The sequence below is a fragment of the Dermacentor albipictus genome, chromosome 2 (genome assembly GCF_038994185.2).
Source record: "Dermacentor albipictus isolate Rhodes 1998 colony chromosome 2, USDA_Dalb.pri_finalv2, whole genome shotgun sequence".
Lineage (NCBI taxonomy): Eukaryota > Metazoa > Arthropoda > Arachnida > Ixodida > Ixodidae > Dermacentor > Dermacentor albipictus.
In genome coordinates, this window is record NC_091822.1 from 41,737,592 (window position 1) to 41,755,297 (window position 17,706).

The 17,706-nt window shown below is 44.7% G+C and overlaps 1 protein-coding gene across 8 annotated transcripts in view; it reads left to right on the forward strand.

Annotated features, from left to right (window-relative positions):
• Window positions 1-1,844: 1,844 nt before the first annotated feature.
• LOC135900699 (uncharacterized) overlaps window positions 1,845-17,706 on the forward strand; it is a 50,900-nt gene continuing 35,038 nt past the window's right edge. For 4 of the 8 annotated variants that reach the window (XR_010563925.2, XR_010563924.1, XR_010563926.1 and 1 more), the window contains exons 1-3: window positions 1,845-2,011; window positions 5,275-5,402; window positions 11,700-11,735. Coding sequence is in view for 5 of the 8 variants with exons in the window: in XM_065430244.1 (XP_065286316.1) it covers window positions 5,334-5,402; window positions 11,700-11,735 (105 nt within the window). In the remaining 3 variants the exon portion in view is untranslated. Of the gene's footprint in view, window positions 2,012-5,274; window positions 5,423-11,699; window positions 11,736-17,706 lie in introns of all 8 variants that reach the window. The other 4 variants (XM_065430243.2, XM_065430240.1, XM_065430239.1 and 1 more) reach the window with 1 other exon arrangement.

Below are 17,706 nucleotides of genomic sequence, written 5' to 3' on the forward strand. Positions count from 1 at the left end.
CTTCGCTTTTATCTTATGGAAATAACACATAAATACTGAACAATGATCACTTACATGCGATATTATTGTTCCACATTGAAATGCACTGGCTCCGATGTTTGTTTTCAGTAGATTAAGGCACGAGACAGAAGATAATGTATCACCTGTAGCTGTGGAAATAACATTCATAAATCCAGCACAATTGAGTATGTTTCTAAAATCGGTCGTGATGTCTTTGTTATTCATAATATCGATGTTAAACTCTCCACCACAAGCGAGTGTAAAATTATTAGACGATACATAATACTACATTTGGTCAAAAAAGTTGAGAAATCCCAATTTATTGCCATCTGGGGGTCCATACACAACAGATATTATGTCTGAATTGTGTCTAAGCCTCAAAACTTCATAATCATAACATGTGATACAGAAATGTGATAATAAGTTACACTTCCATTGCTGGTCTACGTGAACACCAGCGCCACCACCACGCCTATTTGAACGGTTCAGGAAAAAAGTGTCTTGTCCAGCAAAATTTTGCCAGCAACTTGCACCGTCACACCAAATCTCAGTTATCATGATGTCTTGAAAGTTTAATTGAAAATCGTATAGCAAGTATTCGATGATGTCACTCTTATTCTCTGCAGAACGGACATTTAGATCCAACACAGTTGAAAGTAATTTGTTTTTAAGTTTAACGAAGCTAGGCTTCAGAACAAATTTAGCTAAAAAAGTTAGATAAAAACAAAGTTAGGTAATACGAACACGTGGTATTGTAGTCTAATAATTTGTTTGACTGCTAGTGAGCCTTTTTCCCGAACTGGAATTTATCTTCAAAAGAGAACTTTCATCGTAAATTTGAACGGCAGTGGAAAGTTCCCTCCGCCTTGAGAAAATTTTACGGTTCCCTGTCCAGACCGACTTCCATTTGTGCGCATGTTTTTTATTGCCATTCCAAGCAATCTTTTCAGTGTCGCCCAAAAGTGCTCATTGATGTAAATTGATGGCGAAATATGCATTGCTACATCTTTGTTTGTTAGTCGAGTTTCTTTGCTTTCCTCAGAGTTGCGTCGTGCTTCGCTCTTGATTTGAATTGTACAATGATGTTTGATCGGTCATGGTTCTTGACAGGGTTCAAGGTCAGGGTTCGCGCCTTGACACCTGAAGACATGATTGCATGTCTGTTTCCTTAATTGGCCCATCAATGGGACTTCCAGTCATGGATAGAATATGTAGTGCACTTTCATTTTCTTGTCGAGCAATAGCCTCAATTTCTAGGTTGACATTTCGGGAGTACAGCTGAGCGAGTACAAGTCTCCTTTCCAAATCAGCACTTCTAGTGTAAAGGCTGTACACTTTGCTCGAAGTGATTAATTTTGTTTTTCTTGTTCGGCATTTTCCAAGACTGCAGCACCTAACTTTTTCACTCGACTGTTAGATGAGCAAATTCAATAACGCTAGTCATATTCCGCTGCTCAGTTCGCAGCTCTAGTACTTCAGTACGAAGGTCGCGTTCTTTCATGTCTTTACACTTTACGACCTCTTGCTTGCATTCCGCGCGTAGTTCTTCGTTAAGCTTGAAGAGTGCCTTTGCCATGGTTCCACAACTGTTCAATCGTGCGTAGCTACGGTGATTTGTAGCTCACTCACTGATATCCTTGCTACGGCCAAGTTGGATGCTCGCAGGCTTGTGTAGCAGGCAACTACGCTTTATTAGCATCGTGCTGAAGTAAATGTAGGCGCATATCGCACAGTGCGTGAGTTGATACACCTGGACCGTGCGACCATCAATTTTCTTTAAAGAGAGATGAAGTCGCATTGGCGAATCAGCTGTTCGCCGTCGCATTATCGAAGAAGAGGCAGAAGAAGTGAGCGTCCAGCGCGCGTCGTGCGCACCACGGGCCAGGGCTCGCCGCTTCGAATTCCTTCACGGTGAAGCCCTAATGTGCGGCCAGCTGCTTGTTCCGTCTGCTGCACTGCTACATCGACGAACTAGGACGCCGCATCGTCGTCTCTCGTGGTGCTGTCGAAGGTACGTGCGCACGTTGTTCTATACTTTGCCAGTCGCTTTAGGATTCATAGGAAAGGGCTTAGCGCGACGCTTAACATCACGTTTGCCGAATGGGCCACTAAGGCCTCCTCCCATCGCCGATGACTTTGTGGAAGTCACAGTGTCAGAGCTCTCCAATGTCCTTAGGTCTCTGCCTGCCTCAGCTGCAGGTCCTCACGACATTTCCAATGCCATGCTTGAAATGTTGTTTGAAATGTCTTCTGATGACATTCTGAACACAGTGAATTAATCTCTAAAAAATGGTTGTATTCCACCAGAATAGAGGACAAATAAAGTTATACTGCTGCTTAAAAATACAAGGGGCTGGCTACAACTTTGACAACACTAGGCCTATCTCTCTTACGTCAAATATGATAAAACTAATTGAAAGAGTTTTATATGATTGTACGATCGATCATACATCTGAAAATTCGCTACTCAGCCCAAGTCAAATAGGTTTCCAGCCCGGTCTCTCCATTTGGTGTTCGCATGCAGATTTGGAATGCTGCATCCAACTTGCTCAGTATAGAAAAGAAGTTAGTGCTTTAGTGACTCTTGACGTAGCAAAAGCTTATGACAGCTTTGTGTACTCTCCACTGCTGGACAGATTACAGTCCTACAATTTTCCGAGATACATAATGGCACGGATTTTTGAATTTCTGAGAAACCGGCAATTTCATTGTTTTCAAAATGGTTTTCTTCAAGAAAGTACGATCACACAAGACGGGCGCCCCAGGTGGCTGTTCTGTCTCCTATTCTATTTAACCTATTCATGAGTTCAGTGCCACTGCACCAGGATGTGAATCTGTATGTCTATGCAGATGACATTACATTTTTCGCGACAGCTAGAGACATTATTTTCCTTCACCTGTCTTTGCAAACGTACCTTTGTACTCTACAGACTTGGCTTCACAATCTGCATCTGTCACTAAACGTAAACAAAAGTGCAGTCCTTGTTTTTCCGCTTTCCGGGCCGTTACAGTTATTAGTATTTGAACAGTGAACCATTCCCCAGGTAGAGTCGCTTAAATATTTAGGTATGATATATGGCGGAAAACTTCACTGTCGTTCACATAGAAAATACTGAAACGAAGGGGACACGAGCCTTAGGTTTACTACGTAGAGTCAGTAACCGACGTTCTGGTATGCGAAGTGAAATACTAATTATGATCTATCGTATGTATGTACGACCGATTCTAGAATTAGGCTGTGTTTTGTTCCCCGGAAGTGCAAAATACAAATTAAGACCCCTTGTTCTGTTAGAAAGAGAAGCTCTTCGACTATGTTTAGGTCTTCCTAAATTTGTTGCTAATAATGTGTTATACCAGGAAGCGGGTCTACCTACTCTTCACACGCGATTCCGCATGCTTACGGTTCAGGCCTACTTAAGAGCTTGTGACTCATCGCTACGACGTGGAGAATATGCATTTATTAGTGAATGAAGTCCATCTTTTGAGAACAAGTGGTCATGGTTGCATACACCACAAGTTGTATTTGTGCAAGCACAATTAGTACCTTTAAATGTTCGCCTTTGAGAAATAATTCCGCTTCATAGGTCTCCGGGGTCGCTCAAAATTGAATTTGCAGATATTTTTCCACACAGTGCGAAATTTCTGCCCACAATATATTTGAACGACTGATTACAAGATTATTTGGCCCGTTTCGAAATAAACGTAATAGCGACTGATGCGTCTTCGTGTGAAGAGAAGGCAGGCGTGGGTATCTACTCACCATCCCTCGATTGGTCCTTTTCAGTTCGCCTACCAGATTGCACATAAGCTTTCATGCCGAACTTGTGGCAATATTTCTTGCCTTGCGGAAATTACCCCTTCATACAAGGGTTATTATCGTCACAGATGCTCTATCGGTATGCAGCGCACTTACTGCCTTTACAAAGTCGACAGAATTGAACACGTTTTATTCATTAGCTCCACCTCACTTAAGTTTAGATCATATGGCATGGGTTCCCAGCCACCGAGACATTATTATTAATGAAATAGCCGATTCCTTAGCACGAGCTTCTTTAACACGTCCGGTGCTATCTGTGCTGCCGGCAACTGCGCACATCACTGCAGCCAGATATAGGCAATTTTCTTTGAGCGAAGACAAAAAAGCCTTGTCATTAGCAAAATCAAATTTTTTTTGCACCTAAATTATTCTGGGAACCGGCAGTGGTGTCCTAAGTGGAAATTCGAAGTTTCATTTACTAGGCTGCGTTGCCGTATTCCAACACATAATTTTTACTTGCACAGAAGTGGTCTGGTGGCAGCTCCTCTATGCTACCTCTGCAATGAACCGGAATCTATGGATAATTTTTATTATCATATCGGCGGTTTTCTACTCATCGAAAACTGTCTAGAAATTCCACTTCAACATTAAGGATTGCCTTTAATCAGCGCTGTTATACAGTCCCTTGGAGCAACAGTATTGGGATATTGCCACAGGAACGTTTGCCTAGGCATTTATAATTTTCTATGTGGCAAAAAAAGAATGCCTTGTTAATAGTTCTTAGTTTCAACAATTGATTTACTTCTACTTCATTTTAGAAAATTCAAAAAGAAAAAGCACAAATTCACAGTTTCAATCTTACTATTATTATTCAGAATTTAACTTACTCAAGTTTAAGTATATCCTTTTTATTTATTTCTTTATTCTCTTTTTTTGGTATTACTATCTCGCAAGGCTTACTATAGTATTTATCAATATTTTATCTCATGTATTCACAGTTTATTTTTCATCTTGGATTATATATTTATTTTCCTTTTTTGTGTTATTTATTAACCAATTTCTTTTATTTATCGAATCATATTACCACCCTATTCGCGGCCTATCCCCCTTAGTGGGTTTGTGCCATTAAATGAGGCTTCATTATCATCACCACCAGTCGCTGCGGTGGACGTATACCTGGAGTGCGCATGTAGTGGACGGGTCGAAGGTATGCGCCACTGCACTAGCATCGCTGCATCCTGCGTTCAGTAGCTGACCGCGCTATGCTAGAATGCCTGATAGGACGCTATACTGTGACTCAGCGAGAATGTGCTTGTTTGTTGATGAAGAGAGATCGTTATATTGATTCGCGATATCTTTACTTCGCTGATGTGTAACGGAGCACGAGTGCCGCTGAAAGCGCAATTTCTCTGTCGATAACGTTTTGTTCTGCGACATGTGTGACGCAACTTGCTAACTGCGGATGTTGTTTCCAAGCACAAATTCGTCTCTCCACACCTGCCGTTTGTCTTCTGCAGCGAAGCCACGAAAGAAGGAAGGCAGCAAAACAAGGACGAGAGGCCCAGACCGAGGGGTCATGGCTGCCGACGCGGCGGTGGCGCCTCCAGACCGCGTCCCGATCTCTGCCGAAGGCAGCAGCGATACGGTCAGCCCCAGTTCTTACCTGTGAGTGTTTTTATCGGCGTCCAACCTGCGCTTTCTGTATGCCTGGCGACATAACTTTCCCCGGAACGGAAGAGAAAGCTACGAGAGCGGAGCTTCTGCACTTTTATCAGATCATTATGTAGTCCAGATTACAATTTCAAGAAGCGACTGGTGTCGGTTTCAGCATCTACAACGCTTCTGAGGTGGAAAGTGAAAGTATTTTGCAAGAAGCTTAGACATGCCGTTGCCTCATTTTTCATTTAACAGGCAGAACAGAGCTAGAAATGACGAAAGGAATGTTTTTAAGCAACACCAACTACCATATACTAATGACGCCCTTCGAATTGTGTGTGGTTTACACTACGAGAGACCCGTACAAGATCTATCCGCTGTGGAAACCGTGACCCTCATGAAAAAGTGGAGCTTTACCGCTAGAGAATTGAGGTGGACAAATGAATTACAGAACTTTTTCGCAAAGGTAAAAACATCATTGGACCATTATGAAATCTTGTCTAGAATTAAGATAAAATTCGCCATAAAGGTCCTTTTCGGAAAGCTGTCACGACTGCAAATGGTATTTGACTTTGCAGGGATGCCTTACCATTTAAACCGCAGGTGAAACTCCTTGGGCGGACGCACAGGCGCAGCCAATGAAAATTTAGGCTGCTACAGACAATGCATGATGGCTTTTTCGCTCAAAGAGCCATTTGACGCTTTCGCATCAAAACGTAACAATATAGAGGACGCTTAAGCTTTTTCAGTAAGAGTGGAGCGTGAAAGCATTCAAAGTTCCCTGACTGCTGCTCACGCTTCCCGGCACTTGCAGACTATGTTGCCGTAACATTTACCTGGAAACGCTGACGGCGAACGCTATGCACGAAGGCAGGCTTTAATGTTTTTTTTCTTTCTTTCGCTTCCTTCGTCTCCGCGCGCCGCCGCATCGGATGCGTGGAAGTGAGCGCCATCTGGATGGTGTTGCAACGAACAGAGCAGGGGATGCCGCTGTCGCTATTATCAAAGCGCTGGAAAAGGGGTTTGTGTTTGGGTTTCTGCGTAACCGAATGATGCGTTCTCGTGTATTAAAATTACTATCTGACCCTATCATGTTTTTAGGTTGTGTGTAAGTCGTACTTTACGATTTTTCTGACGCTTTTCACTTAGACAACTTCAATTAATTCCGTAACGCCTCTGGGCCACGCGGAAGGCCTGCGTGGTTCGGAATGATTTCTCTCACGAGGCACCGGACACCGACATCGGATTTTCTGTGACATGCGGCTTTTAACGCTATCCCGTTAAGAGCGTGCCGCTCGTTGTCAACAGCATGTTTGCTGTGCTAACGTGCTGTTTCCACATACCAGCACAACGCCGAACGATAGACGGTGCAGTAATAGCAAAATGGCGGCGCCACTTATAAACAGTCTGCAGAGAGTTCTGGCAGCAAACCGAGCAGAACGGAACCGCACTCTAGCTAACCCTAGGACTTTCACATAGCAGCGTGTTTTCTTTTTTGACGCCAGTAATTCATTATCTGTGCTATGAACAGTTTTGTGTCATCCAAATTGCAGAAGCAATGGATTCCTACAGGCCCTTTCTTAGATGTTCGCAGTAGAGATTAAACCGAGTTGACTGGAAGATTAGTGGACGAAAACTAGGCAAACCACAAACAACAGAAGCGTACGAAGACAAGGTTCCGAAGAGGGGTTCAGGAAGCTTGGTGACTTCAATTCTTTGTGTCCTTTTTTGCTTCTCTTCCTTCTCTTTAAACATAGGTAGCATATTAGGCAATACAATGACGAGAACTTGGTGGCGCAACCCACCGCCCCGTTCTGAAGGAGGCGCTCATAGCATCCATCCACCCGCGGCAGCAGCGGCACCGGCCGTGCGGGGTACGGGAAAAGAAAGAACCAGAAAGCCCGTCTTCGCAAGCATTTCACGGGATTTATTTATGGGGTTTCAAGTGCGAAAACGGCGATCGAATTGTGAGGCACGCCTTAGTTGGGGACTCCGGATTAATTTTGACCACCAGGGGGACCTTTAACGCTCCGCCAATGCACGGGACACGGGCGTTTTCGCATTGCGCCTGCCATCGAAATGCAGAAGCGCTACCGGGATTTGATCCCGTACCCTCGTGCTTGGCAGCGTAACACCATAGCCGCTAAGGCACCGCGGCGGGTCGTTTCCCTGTAAAGATTACGTTGCATAAGCTGCTGTCGCAGGAAAGCGGCAACTGTGTGGCCGGTCTATATAGGCTTCACGATATTACGCTTTATTGAATTTTTAATGATAAGGTGCTGCAAATAACATAATCCTAGTTCATGTGCTGGATTATTCAGAGAGGCGGACATTACATGCACGACAAATCAAAACAGATATTAAAACAATTAAAAAAAACACTGCTTATATTTTGACTGAATTACTTTGCGTCATATATTGCAATTCACACATTCTACCCGGTCAGTATGTAAAGCGTCTCCAGTTGGAATTAATTTCCAGAATGACGCCAGTTCGGAGATTGCGCCATCAAACTTGCCGTAAAAATTCCCTGTCGTTCCGCTTACTTCTTTAACGAAACGGTCACTCATTCACTGAAGCAAACAACTGGAGCACCAATGTATTACGTTCCACACTTTGCGAAGTAATATCCCGAAACTGGTGTGACTCTAAAATTTATTTAAAGTGGACACGTCTTGGAAGCTCACCCGCTAAAATTCGTAGATTACAATATGACCCCTAAGGTAATTAGCAAGTTAAGTAGTATTTTTTTGATTAGTCGAACAAGTCTTTCTATTTCCGGTGCTTGTAATGTCGGCCTCTTGGAATAATCCAGCTCAACGACAATGATTGCTCGATCTGCTCCAGGCGCTATTTAAAAATACCAAAACAAAAATGATCACCCTATACATAGCGCCGCACGCTGTGGCTCTGGCAATCGGTGCGGAGGTTGGTGCGATACCTCCATATGTCGCGGAATGAACACACACGCGGACAGCTGCGCTCAAATAGCGCATTAGGGAGTGCCGTAATCGGCGATTTCTTCAGGAGAACATCCGCATCATTTGCTATATATATATATATATATATATATATATATATATATGTGTGTGTGTGTGTGTGTGTGTGTGTGTGCGCTTGCTTGCTTGCTCAATATGTGCTACATTAAAGTGCTTTTCCGAGCGTGAAAGAAGCCTGCGAATACACGTAATATGCCTCGAGCTGCCAGTCGCGTGGCAATTTTGCATGCATTTGCGGGCTTCTTTTACGCTCAGAAAAACCCTTTTATGCTGCACGTATTCAGCAACAGAAGGCTGCATCGAGAGTTTTTCATGTCGCTCTACAATTTTCTCATTGACACTTTTCATCTAAATAAAATATTAGGGAAGCGTAATAATTAATTAGGTGGAATGAAAAATATCGTTTGAGTATCTCCTAGCGACGGCAAACAACATTACCTTTGTTCCGTCTGGCTACGCGGCATCTGTATATCTTTAAATTCCAGCTAATATTAGCTGGGACACGCTGTATATGTTCACGCTTTTTTCAGCTCTCTACCTATACCATGTCACCGGCTTTCCACACTTCACACACACAATTCTTTCCACTCTGAACCTCTTAATGCTAACGCATTACAAAAATCAGGACAAACGAGGCTGACAGAAGAAAATAATTTACTCCAATTTTGTACAAGACAAAGCGGCGCGCAGCTTATTTTTGCCCGACCATGCACCGGCAGTGGCGCATCTTGCAGAGACGTTGTTTTAGATTTAGCTCAAGGGCTTCAGTTTGGATACATGAGAACAAAAATATGGCTTCTCTCTTGATCCGCTGTACCGATTTCGATTCCATTTGCTAAGATTAAAAGAAAAAAGGTATATCTCGCGAATGTGCAAATCAGATCATTCAATTAGGTTGTGAATATGTCAATAGCAAATACTGAATCTTGGAAGGAAAATCTTGCCGATGATATTTGCTGCTGTAGAACTCGGTTAAGAAAAAAGAAACGATATCACAATTCTGTAAACAGCACTTAATAAGACATCTAAAGGCGACCAAATCGTGGTATGCAATATACAACTCGTTTGCCAGTAGCGAATTTCCAATACCCTCCTAAGCCTTGAATAAAGGGAAATCAGACATCCACCCGTTCGTAGCAATTGCTACAAAGGAAACGGTTTCCTTTGTAGCAGTGGCTGATGTCTGATTTCCCTTTATTCATTACTTCTCTCCACCTTGCGTGTTTTCGGAGAACTAATACGTCCAACTCTTGCCTTTGCTTCGTGTTGTCGACAAATTCAACTCCACCCTGCCATCTGCTAGCCGCCTGGTTAGCTCAGATGGTAGAGTGGCTGCCCCGGAAAGGCGGTGGTCCCGGGTTCGAGTCCCGGACCAGGACGAATTTTTCTTCAACTATGAGGCTTTTCTTCGAGGAACCCGTATGGGTTTCCGTTGTAGCAATTGCTACGAACGGGTCGATGTCTGATTTCCCTTTATTCATTACTTATCTCCACCTTGCGTGTTTTCGGAGAACTAATACGTCAAACTCTTGTCTTTGCTTCGTGTTGTTGACAAATTCAACTCCACCCTGCCATCTGCTAGCCGCCTGGTTAGCTCAGATGGTAGAGTGGCTGCTCCGGAAAGGCGGTGGTCCCGGGTTCGAGTCCCGGACCAGGACGAATTTTTCTTCAACTATGAGGCTTTTCTTTCGAGGAACCCGTATGGGTTTCCGTTGTAGCAATTGCTACGAATGGGTGGATGTCTGATTTCCCTTTATTCATTACTTCTCTCCACCTTGCGGTTTTCCGCAGAACTACTACGTCAAACCTCCTAAGTCTTGTAACAATTTCTCTGGAGTTGGAAATATTATGTATGCCAACTTTAGGTACTCTAGCATGGGCATCAAAACACTAGGCTTTCGCAGTTTCCATGATGTTCGCCGTTTTCAAAATTGTTCTCGGGCGGAATGACATCTCGTACGCCCAGATTTCATTTAATCTGGCAGTGCTAAGGGCGAGATACACTAAATGCGGGCCATAGAACCTCTCAGCTGTTCTCATGTAGCCGCCATCTTACGTGCGCACAGCAAACTGGATTGGACGCGGAATTGACGCATGTGAGGCTGTGGTTCGAAAAATGCGAATACCTGCGTTCACTTGGCAGTGCGCTTCAAGAATTTTCGCGTCAAAAAATTGCAAAGCAATTTTGATTTCAGTAGCACACAGTTGTGTTTGTCAGCGCTGTTATCTAAAATAAAGTTGCTACCCGGCTTATTTAGGAGTAAAAAAAAGCAAGCAAAAGATGCTACCGGCAAAGATGAAGGCTGCTGATTTGGCTATTTGAAAAACATCGCGGGTTCCCGCCCTCGTTCGCATAAACAGCCACGTCAATTTGACGTCCAGACTTTGGAATAATTTCAGCTTGGAATACCGTGGTTTGAAAACACTGTATCGGTGATTGCGAACATTTCTTACGACGATGTTTACAGCTCCGCTGATCATCCACCTTGGCAGGCCCGAATGGCCTTGAATTCTTCCACACTACAGCAATAGTTTCTGCACACACTTGCGAACCGTGGTCTTTTACGTGGATCAATGGAATCACCAATTTCAACGCCTAAACAACAGCGGTACTTTCGGAGATGCCCCATAAAGAGGCTCCTAATTAATTTGGGCCACCCGAACTTCTCCAATCCACACGCGAGCATCTTTCTATCCGACCGCCGCTTGAATGTGACCGTCGCGGAGCGAAATCAAACCGGCTACCTCGTGGTCAGGTGCGGATGATCACAGTCAGTGAGCAACCACTTCCAGGGCTTACGTGGATGCCAAGATGCCTTTTTTTTCTTTTTGAGGCAATCCGTGTAGAACCACCATTGTGGCGCAGTGGCTATGAAATTACACTGCTAGATCAAATTCCGGCAGAGGTGGAGTCATTTCTACAGGGGTGAAATGAAAGAACGCCAGTGTACTGCGCATTAGGTGCAAGTTACAGAAACCCAGGTAGTCAAAATCAATCACGAGCTCCTACTATGGGTGCCTCATAATCATATCGTAGTTTTTGCACCTAACACCACAAAATGTTTTCCCCAACCGTGCGCACTAGTAGGCTTTATCTTATGGCTAAGAAACTTCAACACGCTCAAACCGCTGCTATGCTGCGCTAGCCAGGCTCTCATCTGGGATTCTTGTAACGGTTCAGGCACATAGACTGCATTGAAACCTGTATGTGCAAAGTTGTATCGAAAGTGATGCGGAACTCCGTCAGGTGTGTGCAACAAATCTTGCGTTGTTATTCTGTTTTCCAGGAGGCCCATCGACAGCGTGGAGACGCCAGATTCCACGTAAGTGTGAATGGCCTAATTGTCACCCGAAGCTGGCTGTGTGCTCGGTTTTCTTGTGCCGACAGGAGACGTTGTAGAGACCATCCTGGCGGCAACATACATACTTTTCCGTGCCTCTCTGTGTAATTCCTTAAATTTATTGGTTCGTCTTTTTCACGCATTTTTATAGCTCTAAGAATAGATGCACGCGGTGGTGAACAGTGTAAATAGGATTGAGAGAGGTAGCGGGGAGGGGAAGGGAGGCGCACCATAGGGAGAAGGAATAGCATAAGATGAAGGAAACTGTATAGGCATTTTACAGCGCGATAACAATAAAAAATTATGAAATAAAAGTAACTATTTCAACATGAATGACTATATTTCTCACGTGCAATAACTTGGGCGAAAGTGCTTGTTAGGCTTGACAGCTTCGTGTGACCTAGAATAAAATACCGCCAGTACGAGAGCTCAGGGAATATTTTCAACGCTCCTAATTGAACTATAAACGTTAATCTTTCGCTACGCACTGCGGTCATAATACTACCCATTGTCACATAATATAGTGCCTTTGGACGGCGATGCCGTAAGCGCCGGTATGTTTGATCACGTGGTTATGCGTCCATTGGTTGCCTTAGCTGTCCCCGTTCCCTCCCTGATTACAATGCATGTGCATGACGCCGGTGCGGCTTCGCAAGCATCTGTTTCGGCGGATATCCTGAGAAGTGAGTGAGTGGACGACACGACAATATTTCCGTAGCTTCAGAGGACATGGAAGTGCTTTCTAAGCTGATTGCGCCTTGTGCAAACGGTGCGAGCAGCGTATACGTTGCTTGTGTACTAGGAGCGGAGCTGAAACTGTATTCCAAAGTGTCCAAACTTTCCGCTTCTGGATGAAATCAGGATCAGTGTCCGTTGCTCTTCTCTCTTTATTTACCAATCACAACGAAGCAGCGGCTTGCTGTTTTGTGACTGACTAGCGTTCGTCAGCGCCGTCAATATATCACTTATTTTCTGCTTAATCACTCGAAGGTGAGCGCAGTTGCGGTAACTTTGTCCTTGCCGCACCCAAGGCTCGCAAAGCATATGCTCTGTTCCTTACAATAGCTCATAACAAAATGTATTATGGCTCGCTTACTCTGTCTACTGTCACAAAACAAGCAGCTTCGAACATTCGGGCGCTGTTGGCGTAGTCGTCACTCATGCATCGGCGCAATGATTGAAGAGCACGCATATTCAGTTACTTTTGTTACGTGGGCGATATAGACGGCGTAAGTTTGAGTGTGAGTTGGCATGCATGCGTTCAGATAACGCGCGAAGAACTTACTACACCAGGCAGCGGCGCTAATCTCCTAATTTGTCACCGTGCAACATCAGGTATGCACTTGCTCTTGCCGTCGTTACCCGGCTGAAGTCTTCTGTTTGCATGTTAGAGATACAAGCAGAAGACAGCGCTGGCGGATGGGCGTCCTTTCTTGTCGTCAAGAAAAGCCGTGCATCGCGAAGGCCCAGCAACACAAACAGTCCCCGTGTAGCAGCGATCCGTGAACTTGGCCACACGTGTTCATTCCATACCTTAAATCCCAGCCATTATTTGTGCAGCCAACTACTGCACCTCTTCCTTCTACCGTTCCACATTTTGCAACATGAATGAATGAAACTGCGTTGGCCATCAACCAGTTGCAATTCAGACGGCTGAACGCATTGTAGCAGCGTGGAAGTGGTATTTCGCATTCACGCATTTGCCTGAGGCAATGCGAGGCTCCTGGCCGAAAGCGCCATCTAGTTCCTCTTGAGCAAAGTGCTCTGTGAATACCCAATAAACCTAGTTTAGAGCAGAGTTCGCTCGGGAAATTGGAAAACATTGCACACAACAGTCGTTGGACATCTTCGAACCCTATATTAGCGTTTGTTTTACAAGGGCTGTACCTGGTGCACACATATTTAACTTCCCATACTGTTGCACCAGAGAGGCTGCCACATTTTTTGCCAAGCTTGATCGCGATGGTGTGCGCAATTATGACGGCAGCGGGCTAAATTTCGTGCTGCTCGTTTAACACACTTATAACTATCCGCAGCACTTCAATACTTAATTTATTCCAAAGGCCCAAATAAACTCCCATGCACTGAACTTTGCCTATGGAATATCCATGGCACTCCCCTTAGTTCAAGCAATCATAAACAAATGGCTTGCTTAATTTACCGACGACATGGGGAAAACCAAATACGAAGCTCGTTTAACGAACGAAAATACTAATGAAAGGAAAGTTCAGTAATTATTTACAATGCTGCTAATTAAACCGGTAGCGGTAATGCTACGGTATATATGGCACCGAAAGATACCCCCGCTCTTTCCCAAATTTCACAGAATTTGCACTCGTTGTCGCGCATAGGACTCTGGGAGACAGTGTGGATAACGGCACTATATGATACTTTGGAGCGTTTGAAGAAGTTATTTTCTGCAAATACTGTAAATAACGTTCATAGATTAAGTACGTCCTGTACGTAAGCCATGATTCTTGTTGTAACGAGATAATCTACCGCCCATATTCACTAAGAAGACAGCAAAAACGAACTGCGCGCCTCAGTTAAACTATAAAAATTATTAGAAAATGAGTGTCGAGTAAATATTTTCACGGCATATAATATTATTCCAAGAATATTTGTATACGACACCCAAAGCATGACCCTTATTTTATCGAATGCAACATTTCTGCTGTTCTTGTCCCTGGAAGAGAATGGGAAATTTTGCGTTTCATATATAGTCTTTCAGCAGGTCGAAAACGAAGATTTGGCAATTTCGATTTAGCACCTACCTTCGAACATTTTTGACATTTCTTCAAAATATAGACTTCCTGTATGTTCTATTTAAGGCAGAATTAAAGCTGGGCTAGTTGGTTATTCTTATAAGAGGACATCACACTAGCGCGTAAAAATGGATACGGACAGGAACATGAAAAAGTACACGGACAGGAACATGAAAAAAACACACCGAAAGCTAGAACTAGCGTTCGGTGTGTCTTTTTCTTGTTCCTGTCCGTGTCCATTTTTATGCGGTAGTGCGACGTCTCCTTATACGAATGCATGTTCTAGGTTGGCAGAAAATTGTGAGAAGAGGCATATGGCGTTTTTGAATGCTTCTAGTCGCGCGAACAGCTTCACTGTTAAAACGTGGCAGTGTATAAGTTTCAGGTTGTGGAAGTAACGGGAACCTGCACGGGCGCACTGTTAGAGTTCGGTTGGCGGCTGAACAGAACAACCTTTGTCAGGGCAACATGTGCCCCACAGGCCTGTGTCGTTGCCAAATCTTCAAGTCGCCCCTTCTTTAGTAGTCCTTGAACCTCGACGCACGAGGTGGGACGCGGGTGTAAATCAGTACCGCTTGCACATGCGTATGCCTCGGGTCACCGTATAAAACATATCCTACGTAATCTTAGAGACATCACAGATACGTACATCCGTCTGCATCACGTGTAGACAAGAATAAACTATTTAGCATACATAAATTTACTATACTGAAAAACTTTTTCTAGAACCTTCTATTACTTGGCATTCAGAACTCTTATGAACCCACGTGAACAGGTTGAAACCGCTTCGAACCTAGCGGTTCGAAGCGGTTTGGTTCGAAGCGCTAGGTTCGAAGCTGAACCTGAACCGAACCGGAAAATACGAGAGCATCGAATCGGAACCTGAAACGAAGCTGAAAACTGCCTCGACCGGCGTGTATTCGGGGTCTTCCTTCACGCTCAGATATACTTTTATGTAGCACGTATGACACAACAGAAAGCTGTATCGGGAGTTCTTTTTCATTTCGCTCTGGAATTTTCTCGTCGAAACCTCTAATGCAATTATAATATTTCAGAAATTGATTGATTAAGACTGATTACGTAATTAGACGGAATTCAAAAAATTATCTCAGTATCTCCGAGCGGCGGCAAACAAGATTACCTTGGTGCTGCACAGCTACGTGGTATTTGCATATTTTTAAAGTTTGACAAAATTTACGTGGGGCACCCTGTTTATGTTAGGTGTTGTACAAGACAATTTTTTCTTCTATATTTTTATGAGACTAGGCATTTCAGTTCTTCAAGCGAATAGTTTTCCTATGCATTTCTGTAGGTCAGACTTGTGGGAGTGCAGGCGAGGAAAGGCGCGAAGGCAAAGGGCGCGTGCTCTTAGGGGCGAGGGAGGAAAGTGCAGGGGCGAAGGTTGCGTCGTGCGTCAGCTCTCGCGGCGGGAAGGGTCACGAAGGAGGGGAGGGGGGCACACTGTCGCTCTCTCGTCGCGGGAAAGCGAGCGGTAGAAAGCATAGAGTATACTACGACCATTACTAGAGGGAACTCTGGCGCTGGAATCGTTCAGCCATCATGGGAATAATGGGTAGATGGATCTGATTGATCTTCGTGCTTGTGGATTCAGGCGTTGTTGTGTTTTTGTTTATTGCTCTTTATATGCCTTCAGTGTCGTAAATTTCACCGCAATCTGTACCATACGAAGTGCAGAAGACGGTGCGAACATGCACAATCGCTACTAGCTGAAACGATTCAGATTGTGGAGGTGGCCAAATCGAAATACCAAACGTCTCGAGGCACCAGCTTGCCCGCGATAAATTCATAAGGGCGTTTTATGTCGCTTGCCGATGGCAAGCGTCCGTGGCGTAATGGTTTGAATATAAAGATTCTGTGCTAGAGGTCCTGTGCTGAAATCCTGCCGTCGGACGATTCTAACGATGTTTATTTAATTATTTGTTACCCAGCAATTTGTTGAAAATGACGAGTTTTACAAAGCCGCGAAGCCGTTCGAAGTTAAAAGGAGCAATTTTGGGCAAATCCGTGCACTTCCCATAATTATAATGTTGGCTGAACCGTCCCCATTGCAGTTCCCGTAGACACTAGCGCCATAGATCCCTCCAGCGAGTATTGTATGAAACTCTACGAGGGAAATGGCTCGTGCTCCCGGCAGGCGAGTGGCGCAATGGAGCCAGAGCGAGGAGGAACGGAGGTTATTGCGCGCTCATATGCCGAACATCTGGCTGGCCGTCGGGTGGTAGCCCGCCGATCGTGGATGACCAGGCGGACGAAAATCCATGACGGATTCTTGCCCACGATAAATGCAGCTGCAGTTCAGGCGAGCGCTTCATAGAATGTTGATGGTGTGGACGACAGCACACCATGGAGACAAGTGAACGCGTTCGCTCTTTGCGGCTGTAAAGGAGGAACTACGGGAAGGCGATGAGGGAAAGGGCATGTGCTTGCGCACAACCGATTTGCATGGATGGCTCCAACGCGGAGAAAGGAGGGAGAAGGGTAAAACCCCTTAAACTTCGTAAAGTAGTGACACTCTCCTCTTCCGCTTTTACTTCTCCTCGTTTATCCTGTCATTCGCGCTGCCTCCTCGACCATGGCGCCGCCTACACTGCTCGAGCGTAGCAACGGCACCAACATGCGCTCCTCGCCACTCTGTAGACGCTTCTCGAGCAAAAATGGCGCTGATGCACGGCGCGAGGGCCCACGTGATGCTATTAGGCCAATAACGACGTGGCATCGGCCTTGGCCAGAGTGCACGAGGAGGAGGCGGCATTCTTCAATGCGTGGCGGTACTTTACGAAGTTTCAGGGGCATTAGAGAAGGGGAGGCTGTCGCTTGCTCGCTTGGGCTAATCGCTTACATTGACAATTATTGTCGACAAACTGTGAATACCTTCCTCTGAAGGTATTGGACCACATACCATACGGTTTGCTAGCAATATATTTATGCGTGGTACTTCCCAACTAAAAGAGAACTCAATTGACAGTAGCAACCAGCCTCCGTTGTTGTCATTTTTATGTTACACGCGATAATCCGTGTATCGAAGACTAAGTAACCAGAACTGCTGCTAGTGTCAATGCAGTCATAGGTTTGCTGATGCTGCTAGTCACTAAGTTAACTTTCAGATTACTTCAAAACAGTAAATCTACGTCGTTTGCTGAAAGACTATCACAGTGAGGTATCTCTTG